This window comes from Halichoerus grypus, chromosome 5 (assembly GCF_964656455.1).
Source record: "Halichoerus grypus chromosome 5, mHalGry1.hap1.1, whole genome shotgun sequence".
NCBI classification, from domain to species: Eukaryota; Metazoa; Chordata; class Mammalia; order Carnivora; family Phocidae; genus Halichoerus; species Halichoerus grypus.
The window spans coordinates 123,396,838-123,408,639 of record NC_135716.1 but is presented as its reverse complement, the minus strand read 5'-3'; the positions used below and the strand labels follow the sequence as shown (position 1 = coordinate 123,408,639).

The 11,802-nt window shown below is 35.3% G+C and overlaps 1 protein-coding gene across 1 annotated transcript in view; it reads right to left on the bottom strand.

Annotated features, from left to right (window-relative positions):
• Positions 1-5,868: 5,868 nt before the first annotated feature.
• Positions 5,869-11,802, bottom strand: part of ADGRL4 (adhesion G protein-coupled receptor L4) — a 107,365-nt gene continuing 101,431 nt past the window's right edge. The window contains exons 14-16 of the mRNA XM_036113414.2: positions 9,179-9,270; positions 7,672-7,840; positions 5,869-7,286 (exon numbers count right to left, since the gene is read on the bottom strand). Of these exons, the coding sequence (XP_035969307.1) occupies positions 7,224-7,286; positions 7,672-7,840; positions 9,179-9,270 (324 nt within the window). The 3' untranslated portion in view covers positions 5,869-7,223. The remainder of the gene's footprint in view (positions 7,287-7,671; positions 7,841-9,178; positions 9,271-11,802) is intronic.

The following is an 11,802-nucleotide window of genomic DNA, read 5'->3' as shown; positions in this document are numbered from 1 at the left end:
CAGTATCTAGTTTACTAAATATGGAAACTAGAAATCACCTTTATAGAATAACAGAAACATCTTATTCTTTTTAGGAAACAATGGTGAACATTGAAATAGTATAAGTAATAGGTAAAACCAAATTCATTTTACCTGAGAGTAACAGGCATTTATTAAAGAATATTTCTCCTTTCCTACTGAAGATTCCTGTATTATTTTTTTTCTCAAGTATTAAAATAGCTCATTTGCTTTTACCTCTAAAGAAATCAAGACTGTGTTTTAAGGAGCATGGTTTCTATGGTTTTATATTCAGCAGGAGCAAAGTGTCCTGAACAAGGAACATGAAGGGCCTAAATAATGCCAATAAAAATTTCTCTCTCATTTAGAAGAATATATGGAAAGCTGAGAATACCAAATTATCTTTGCTTCTGTGCACTGTTTATAGAAGAGATTCTATTTTTCAAGTTCATGTAAATGCTAATACTATTTATATTTAGATAAAAATATATTGATGTACCTTTGCACAGGAAAGCTATTTTCATCAAATTGTAGGACATTAGCCCTACTGGGGCAGAGATTTTCCACGTACTGAGCAGTGTGGGGCCTGGGCTGCACCCCTGCCCCAAAGAACATATCAACAATGTGAAGCACTTGAAATTCTCTCTGCCATCCTACCAGCTTCATGGTGCATGGCAGTGACCTTTGAGGTTAGGGGTTGTGAATGGGTCAGGGTGGGAGCTGGGAAGGCAAACTGGAAGGGGGTAGAAAATAGAGACGGTAAACCTTCAATTTGGCTTCATCATTACTGATTTTTTTTTTTTATTGTTTCCTTGCTGTTTCAGAAATAACTTGCTGATAAATCAATACTATGGACGTCCTCGTTCTGTACAAGAGATCTGGGTCTTTTTTGATCAGTTTGGTTTTACTGTGAATGTTACCACCTACCTAGAACTGTTGCCGGCAGCCAGTAGGTGCACAATGCACATATTGTTCCCCCAGGTTAGAATAAGAAGAGCCAGTCCTTCAATGTCACTTGCTGTATGCTAAGCACCAGAGGAATGATCGTCCATATATTAAGTGATGTGATTCTCACAGAAACATCGTAAGGCAGGCATGGCTGTTATCTCTGTTTCCTCGATGAGAAACTAAGCACCGTCCTGCCTCTGTGAGAGCTAAGTCCTGAGATGTGAGAGGTGGCTGTTTACTGACACATTCCTTTAGGAGCGTCTGGGAAATTGATCTGAGTGGGAAGATGAGATTGGGGAGCATTTTGGTGGTTCTGCAGAGAAGCTGGAGGCACTTGAGGAACACACAACCATGTTGTTTTGAATAATTACTTTCCCCACTCAGGTCCCATGCGGTCTGGCAGAAAAGCCTCCTGCATAAGGTTGAGGGGAAGCTGTAGTTGGCAGGATTGCCGAGCGGGTCGAAGTGACAGAGTAAATGACCTCACGAGAACAGTGCCGCACTCCAGGAGCCAGGATGCACGGAAAACCGGAAGGATTCGGGGGTAATTTGAACAATATTTGCAGGGATGGCAGCACACGTTTTCTTTCTTTGCAGCATGCTGCAGTAGCGGGGGGTCCTTTTTAGGGCTCTGTTCTTATCACCTAAAACTTCCAAAGCTTAACTGACTGCCAGGATAATTAGCCCCCCTGCATACTGGAGGTTCTTTTAGATCCACTTCGGATACATTAAGGAAAAGAAAGAAAATAATAATTTTCAGGTTGAACAGCCCGGCCCTTAGATTCTGATATATGGCAAATCGTAGTGCAAAAGGAAATGAAACCACATTTCTTAAGGACAATTTGGAAAGAAAGCTATTATTTTATCCCTTATTTTTAAGGGAATAAAACTGTAACATACATTATAGATTTTATTATTTACCGTGCCCCCAAGTGGGGGGTCGGAATTAGAATCATGGTACTTGGGCACCGGTAGAGATCCATTGCAGCTAAACCAACCCTCTCATTTTATATTAAGCGTAACTACCATCCAAACCTGTGATGTGTAACGTCTGAATGAAAGACCAAGTAAAATGTCTGTACTTTCAGATTGCCTACTGATCTTAATGCTTGCTCTAGCCTTCAGTCTAGGGTATATGATTCAAATCCTTTTCACTTAAAATGCTCAAGGAGATTTGTGGATCTCCAATCCATGGTATGGTTTCACTGAATACTTACAAGAAATAACAAGGAACCTCTACATCAAAGAAAGGGTTATAGCATTTTGTCTTATCAACATGAGCCCACGTCTATCATAGGAACATAGGAAAAAAGATAGCATTGGGTATTTCTGACAATAAAATCGAGCTATATGGCATAGAGAACATTCCTTCTGAAAGATACTAAAGTCTTCTACTCTATTACTGCATTAATCCAAATTGCATATCAGCTATGCAATTTATGGTCCATCCTCAATATGGAATATTACTCAGTCACTAAAAAGAATGAGTGATCTATACCCATTAGTTTTCCAAAGTGAGAAAAAAAACAGGTAGGAGAGAGGTTTTTATAATGTAATCTTCTATTAATGATTTGAACATGATGATATAAACAGGAAGAATATGAAGAATATATAACAGGTAATTAAAATGAATTGCCTAGCTGAGGATGTGAATCAGGACAACAGAAATAAATGTGCAAGGAAATGGCAACCAAGCCAAGAGAAAAGAAGACAAACATTGTACCTTAAAACATGTGATATGCATGTATTTCACATTGCATATGCATGTAGAAAAGACATGTCAACATCCCATGTTAAAAAAACATGTCATCCCCAAGAGAACATAATTATAAACAGGATACTGCCCTCCTACTATATGAGTTTATGGCCACAGAACGGTGGAACTTCTTATCTGAGAGTGTGAGCCAGTTCCTGAGTTCCCATAGGGGAGCAGAAGGAGCTGGGGCTTTCACTTTGAAGACTGACTTTGCAATATTCTAGCTATGTGACATTGAGTACTTTTCACATTGAAAAATGAGGATAGAATTGCATATGTTACTGTGAGAATTAAATGAGATCATGTAATGTAATAATGGATCAATGTAATCTGTATCAACTTTCAGGAAGTAATCTCCCCCGCCCCCGCCCTTAAATGCCTTCTCTAAGTTATTTCTCTCATATCTGTAATCTAAAACCTAGAAGTTTTAAGTTCATGACAATTTCACAATGACTCCTACTAAGTGCTATGTTATCTTGTATACTCTCTCTGTGCTATAGCTGTAGTAGATTGGGGAAATAATAAGGACCAGATTGATCAGAGAGGCTTCATAGAGGGAGGTTTTTGAATCATGGGTAGAATTTGCATGGGAGAAGACATTCCAAGTAAAGGAAACACCTGGACAATGGGTACTCTTTCTGGATCCATAATTTGTGTTTTCTTCAAAGATTTCATGTTGGAGAAATTAGAGAATAATGTTGATATATAGAAAAGACTCCTACTGTGTAAGGCATCAAAGATAGGTATGATAAGTTAAATTGAATATGTAGAAAATTAAGAAATGCAGAGTTATTGTCTAATTTTAGGGGAGTGGCATTGAATTGAAAGGGACTGAAGAAATGATGTTATCAAATGAGTAAATATCGTTGTTGGTTATGCCTAGCATGTAGATGTGGAGTATTTGCTCAATGTTCAAATCATTAATAGAATTCAAAGTATTGAATTCTTTGATTGGATCTCTTGAGATCCTATAATTTCCTTTCAGCCCCATTTATTTATCAAGAAAAGATGAGTTTGTAAATTAATATAACAGAATTTGTGATTTGTTTTATGGATTGAGGAGATTGAGTCTAAAATCCTAATATTTGTCTCACTATCAAACAGGGAAGTGAGTGGTACATGAGGAATAACAGCCAAATGGAAAATAAATCACTACTTATTTGTGGTTTTGTAAGCTTCTTACAAATCTCCAAAGGTCTTTCCTGGAAAAACTGAGTTGTAGCACAGGCTACCTTGGTAGCCTAATTCCTCTGTCTGCTGTACTTCATCAAATTGAGGTTGCTGGGCCATCTCTTCCACTGAACTCCTTAACAGTTAGAGACAAGCACAGAGAGCTTTACCTGAGAAAGCCAGTTCACTGAATGGGTTTCCAGTGTGGAATACCTAAAGCAAAAGCCAGACTGTTCAGAGGGTCCAGACCCTCCTATCAGTCGTGTTATCATAAGGCAGCAGAAGGCTGTAACATTGATTCAGGAAGCAAAAAAGAGAAAAGGTAACTGCCATTAATGAAGAACAAAACTAGGTATAATGAATGTCCTGAGCATGGCCTAAATAATTGCAATTCATTGTGATGAATGTTAAAATAGGTTAAGTGCTAGATAAAGTGGTGACACAAACATGGAAGTGATTAATTCCTCGTGTGAGTCCAGGAAGGCTTCATAGAGAAAGACACATTAGGGATAACTAAATGTTTTTCAGGGAAATGATGGTAACAAGGAGGAAATTCCAGGAATTGGAAATTTGGTAAACCATGGTAAGTTTTGGGAAAGAGAAACAGTTTGGTGTGACGGAAGACATTTTTATAGGGAAAAGGTGAAAACTGGGGTGGTAAGCTGATATGAGAAGGTCTGAAATCTCATTGTTGGAGGAGGTCATCAAGAAGACTTGACATCTGATTGACCTGCAAGCTAGACGTGGGCAACTGGAGGCTCATTACCCCTTCACAGTCCTTGGAATGTGCGTTCTGCTTGTCTTCACTGCTCCCAGAAGCTGCCTGAACATTGCAGCCTTGAGATGGGAATGTGGTGTTGAGACTATCTGGATGGTACATGTGACTGAATCCAGGTAGGGCCTCTACATAAACTTTTAAGATTTGGTGGGTGGGTGTGGAGATCTACTCATTTGTGGCCATCTAAGACAAATCTCCTAAGACAAGTCTTCTTGCTTATTGAAACTGCCACCTCCCAATCTGGAGTGGCCTGCCTCTTTCTTCGGTCTCTCCCTGTCCTCCACATATGGGGCCTGGTTTCAGAATATTACCCAGGCAGCTCCCAAGGAGGTTGCAAACAGCATGCGAAAGAATACAAGCTTTATCCAATGATATCTATAGGACGGTTGATAAAAAGAAGATCCAAAGTTAAGGTCTGTCCTAATGTATGAATAGTTCCTTGTCTCTAAAGATGCTATTACATAATTCCATAATATTCCCTATGGTAGCTATAATTACAAAAAAATTATCAATAAACCTATGAAAAATGATCAACAAACTTGGTGGCTTAAGATAATATACATTTATTATCTCACAGTTCTGGAAGTTAAGAAGTCCAAAATGGGTCTTCCCAGGCTAAAATAAAGGTATCAGCATGGCTGACTTCCTTCTAGAGGCTCTAGGGAAGAATCCGTTTCCTTGCCTTTCTCAGCTTCTAGATGCTTCCGGCATTCCTTGGCTTGTGGACTGCTTCTGTCTTCAAAGCCAGCAATGGCTGGTCCAGATGTCTCAGGCTGTATCACCCTGACATGTTCCCTTTTCTCCCTCCCTCCCTCCTTCATCTATAAGGCCCCTTGTGGTGACATTGGACCTGCCCAGATAATCCAGGATAATCTCCCCATGTCAAGGTCAGCTGATTAGCAACCTTAATTCTCCTCTCCATGTAACCTAACCTAATGGTAGCAGTCACAGATGCTGAAGATCAGGGCATGGAAGTGTTGGGAGGGCTATTATTCTGCATACCATACATCATTTGTATATATCGATTGAGCAGATTTGTTTTCAATATCACATTCTTACGATGCTGTTCTATAATGACAATGATAATAATGGGCCATAGGCTTAGCATATAAGAGATCAGAAGATATAATGAAAATTTATCATGGATTCTCTAAAAATGTATAGGCATATTGGCAGGTAGCTCATCTTTCTTGAGAAAACGACTCGCCAAAGCAATAGCTGCATTCATTTAGATAACATTTTATTTGTTAGAGCAAATTTTGGCAGACTTCATTTTAATAGCTGGAGAAATTAAAATCACAGCATTTAGTGTATTGGCATACCCTATAGGTAGGTGCAGACCATTACATATTTTTGAAATAAAATCACTGCTTCTACCTTTTAATGAGAAGATTTGAGGATAGACAGAAGCCATACATTTAAGCAGATATGTTTTAATAGATAGTAGAAAACTGTCAGAAAATAGATCCACTGTGAACGTTTCTATAGTTCTCAGTGATTTCTTTGTTATAAATAACATTTTTAAATGTGTACTTTTCTGAACAGAAAAAAATAGCAATTCACTTTCTGAATACTTTCATATTTACAATGCCCTTTTAAAAATAGTAAAAGGGACTATTGTGATGTGAACTATAGCATTTCTAAATTTAAAAGAAATAACTCAAATATACTAGCCTAATGAGATAACAATATTTTTCACTAACTGAAAGGTTATAGAATAGAATACCTGAGCTTTATATATACACTATTTTTACATTTACAGCCATGAACAATATTATAATTTGGCACATTTATGTATTACTAATTAAGCATTTGAAGTTATAATCTATGAAATAAGTATAGAAACAGCATATACCTCATTATGATGTTAACCTAAAAAACAATATAATTGTTTGTCATTTTATTTGTGAAGTTTTTTATCTTTTTTAGAATATTAGGGAAGAAAATGGATATAACAAACATAAGTAAGTTGTTTTAGTAGAAGTTTAAGTTCAGAACAATTCACACAATGGCAAAATATGTTCATTCATATTTTATCTATAATTTCTCATTTAGTTTACAAAAAAACCAAGTTTACTCAAAATATAACTCATTGTTATAATAGCCATTTCCTTTTTCCTGCTTTACATTCTGCCCCTTCATTCTCTCATATTCCACTTTCTGTAACAGAGCTCATTACCAAGGTGATAGGGGACTAGTTTCAAAGGCAACATGTCACAAAAATAGCAATCCAGTCGTTTCCTTCAGGACATTCATATATTTCTTGTGTTAGAAGGAAAACCTTTCCTTGGGCGCAGTGATATCACTCCTGAGAAACCAATTACTTTTCACATATCTGCAATACTATTTTGACATAACTAACTATGTCGTGTAGGAAAGCAAACTATAGTTATATGGTACATAATTATGGTATCTTATCTACAGTTTCTACACTGTAAACAGAAAAACTGATTTAAAATAGTTGATTATCTAGCAATTAATAACTGGATAATTGGTTCAAGTCATTTTTATACATTGGCTATCCATAGCTTGGCTTTTTTATGTGTAGCAACTGTTATCCATAGTTCTCTATTTTTATCTTAAACATCCAAAACAACAAGGGACATTTTTGAACAATCTATAATATTCTTCTTGGATCTAAAAAATAAAAAGAAAAACAAAGAAATGGTAAACATAATTGCAACAATCACATCGAATTATTTTCAAATCACATTAAATTATTATATTTGGTTTTCAAAAGTATTGTTTTCTCATCATCTGTCAGAATATGCTCAAATTAATAGAAGCTATGTTTACATTCCTAAGAACAAGTTTGTTTGAAAGTCTATTTCCATATGAACAGCTAGGTGTTCTGATTACTTTGATACTAAAGTGTACTGTATTGAGGCTATAAAGACTCAACATAAATCTATGAGAATAAGAATTTTTATCAATTTGGTAACTGAGGCTACATGAATATGCTGTAGGGTTGGCCAAAATTAAAAAACAAACAAATGGGCAAAAATAAAATAAAATTGCTTACTTTTCTAGATAAGACACACAGGAATAAGAAAATGAACATCCCCTGGAAGGCATTGCTGACGGTGAAGAGGTAAGCTGTTACCACTGATGCGTGCACAACATGGAGGACCCCAAAGATCCAGGTGGTGCCAAGGAGGAATAGGAGAGCAAGGGCTCCCCTGGCACAAGACCTAGAACATATTTGAAATGTTTCAGTTAAGAAAACTACATATCCTCAACCCACCCCTAAACTCCTCCAATTATGTGGGAAAAGAGTTTGTGGTACAATGAAGAAATCTACAAAGACCACAAGGGATTTTGAAACTGACAAATTACTCTAGCTTCACAGGATAGCCTTCTGGGTATGTTACTGCTCCGGGGCAGGGATGTGCTTCCAAAATGAAGGCAACATTATTAAAATATGGTATTTTTCAAGGAATTTCCTTAATCTTAAAATATTTTTATCTAGTGTACTGTAGTGTATGTGCTTTGATTTCAAATCAAATGTTGCAATAATTTCTGAAGGTAAGACATATATCTGTTAGGCGGTATTTTCCCTAAGAAACCTTGTAAACTATACTGCGTGGACTTGGGTCAGTAGGTGTGCATGACATCAAAGGAAGCTTCTGCTTTCCTTTCAGGTATAGTCAAGAAAGGACAAGAGATAAAACTAGATTTTTTTTTTCACTGTTGCAATACAGTTATCTCAAAATAAATTCATGTCAGAATACTGATTTCTTAAAAATAAAAAAAAAACCACTCTTAACGTATTTTCAATTTATTGCCTATGACTTTGGTCAAGCAATATTCGGTCCTGCTCACTGAGGACATTGCTTTGAAAATGAGGCAACTAATTATTTTCTCACTCATTCTTTGTCCAATCATTCCATACTGCAGAAGATGTTTTAGCAGTATACCTCAGAAAATGAGTCATTTTCAACTTTATTAAAACCAGCACACTACATGAAGCTATGAATGGTGAGGGGTAAAAGAAAGTAATCGATCAAACATTTGCTAAATCCGAACTATAAATCTTGTGCAAGGTATTGAAACTACAGGGGTGTTTCCAAGCAACACAAACGTTAGTCGTTTCTAATGTTCCCTATAGCACACTTCAGTTTTTCCTGAACAAACCATTTTCAAGGTCTCAATAAATCAGTTTTAAAGAGAGGGTTGAAAGAAAAATCATGGCAGCATGCAAACTAGGAGTCACAAGAAAGAAACAGTTACTAAGCTCCGAGGAATGTTTTCCAAAGAAAATCACGAAGGTCTATTTTTGCCCTAAAACACAACCATCATCTTTTCTTTCAAAGGGGATTATGTTGGAAAAGATTGTTTTACTTACCATTTAATATGTGGTGATTATAATCTTATTAAACATATTAAATGCTATTTAACAGTAAGTATCTTAAATATGGCAGAAGAAAGTACAAAAAATAATTTAAAAAATAGTCCTTTCAAGAATTATTTGTGCCTTAAGTTACTAAAGCTTTTAACTACTAAAGAAATAGAGTTAAAGAGACATTTACCTTATGTTCTCATAGCAACTAACTTCTGGTTTCAACCCTGCAGTGTGACGAAAAACTTTGTATATGATAAATCCAAAAGCCAAGAGATTAACCTGAGAAAATAAATGAATTTCAAAGCAGAGATAATTTTCATAGTCAATTAGATACATATGAAGGAAGTAAATAAATACTAAAGATTTCAAATAAGATAGAAACTAGAAAATGGTGGGATTTTTATGCATATTACCAAGTACAAACCCTCTGGTAGATTTAAGGAAGCAAATCTGTGGCTGATCTTTACGATAGCACTGAAAATTGTTAGTACAAATGGTAGTACAATTTGCCAGATCGTATTAAACACCCTGTTCAAGAAACTTCTTCAGATGTATGATCACGTCTACAGATTGATGAGTATCATCTGCTGCCAACTATAGGATTCATACACATATTAAGTTAAATTTTGGTTTGAAAAACTTTGTGAACATTTGAGAAATCAAATTTTTGTTCATTAAATTATATGCTGTTTTGAGGAGAAGTGTTAGTGATAATTCTGTCAACCTTTAAAAAATTAAACTGGAAAAAAGATATTCAGAGGAATTAGAAAACCCAACAAAACACCTTCAATTTCTATTGCTAGAAAATGTTATGAATGTACTTTCTGTCTCCTAATATTTATGCTCAGATTTCCTTTCCCTATATTTAACCTTGGAAATTTTCAAAATATTAATGAAATAAATGTTTGTTTGAAGGTATATACTTTTTATTAATAAACATTTATCATTCTATTATTTATATTTCCCATTATGGGCTAAGTAGAGTAATACAATTTTCACTCCTTTTAAAGTGACTGCATTATGGGGTGCCTGGGTGGCTCAGTCGTTAAGCGTCTGCCTTCAACTCAGGTCATGATCCCAGTGTCCTGGGATCGAGCCCTGCATCAGGCTCTCTGCTCGGAGGGAAGCCTGCTTCTCCCTCTCCCACTCCGCCTGCTTGTGTTCCCTCTCTCGCTGTGTCTCTCTCTGTCAAATAAATAAATAAAATCTTTAAAAAAAAAAAAAAAAAAGTGACGGCATTATGAAAAGTTTCCCCTTTTCCTATATTTTTGGAAAACTTAAAGTCATATTTGTAGTGCCAGAAGATTAAATCAAGGGTATATTTTGAATGTATATCTACTTTAATATGAGAATACTAACAATTAAAAATATTAAGTATTATAAAAATAATTTGTAGATTGAGCCTTTATTGAATTTATTTTATTAATCCAAACAGATTTTTTCCAAAGCCATTTTGTTATAATAGCAAAGTGTAATAATTTAATTTTTACCTAATTCTTACACTAGTATTTCAAAAGCTTATAGTTACAAAAAAAGTTGGTTTTTTCCTTCTGTAGTCTAAGGAGTTTCATATAGCTTCTCAAAATTTATTAATTGCTATTACAAAAAGCAGTATGAAAGAACGGGTCAGATAATTTCATTTTGTCACTTCTCCATGGAGAGGTCCTTGAGAGAAAATCTTAAAGGAATAAGGGTCTATTCCCTTCTTCCTGCTTCCAAGTGTCCATCACTTCTAATTATATGATTAATTAATTCTAACTACAGTAATTCTTCCATACACAGGAAAGACTTCAGCAATTGCAGGGGGGGAGAGAAAGCATATTAAAAGTGATTGAATTGATAGTCCCCCCCATCTTAGGTTCAAATAACTAACTGAAATGATAATTTAATAATAGTTAATTTTGTAAGGAGTCTTTACTTATGAAAGAGGGATACATAGTATCTTCTAGGTTTTTATAGCTATAGCTTCTTTAAATGAATTTGGAAACAGCAATTGTACTTAATTTTGTAAATAGTATATATTTTTTAAATAATAAAAAGTATTAAAAGTTGGTTAGTATAAATATGTCAAACTATTATTGGTTTGAATATTTGCAAATAATTTTAATGAGGTATTTATATTGAATTTTTTATCCCAACAAAGAATTATGAGATAACTTTAACCAAAAAAAATTGTTCTCTAGATGCATAATTTTTCCACGTGACTGATTGTAATATTAAAATTTCCTAAACTCTTTTCAATAAAACTGGTTTGAAAAATAGTTGCTCATACTGCTGTGTCTTCTCAGAAGTCCATATATGTTTGGAATGCTGTTCCACATCATCAGCTAAAATAGCGAAGAGCGGCCACGGAACATTCCCTACGGGTGATACAGTTCTGGAAAGTACATTTTTCTGTACAATAGGGAAATGTTTACATACTTGTAAAAACCAGGTGCTGCTGGTTTTTTAAGCTTCTTATATGTATTCTAAACATTTTATAAAGGGTCCAAGTCTCTGGCATGGTGGTGAGGAGTGGGTACAGATTAATGAACACAACAGGCATTGTCTTCTGTTCTCATAAACTTATTAAGAAAATATATAGTAAATAATGACATAAGTACTTAGAAATCTACAAACTGATAAATGCTATCAAGTCACAAATTTGGATCATTAAGATAGACAGATTAGGATAAAGGCTCAGGAGGTACTTCTCTTAGGATTTCGTATTTAGACCAAGACCCAATAAATTATAATGCATTAGCAGATCAAAGAATCCATGAGGCTTGAGAGAGTTGAGGACATTGCAGATCTTGAAGGAATTAGCAAAGG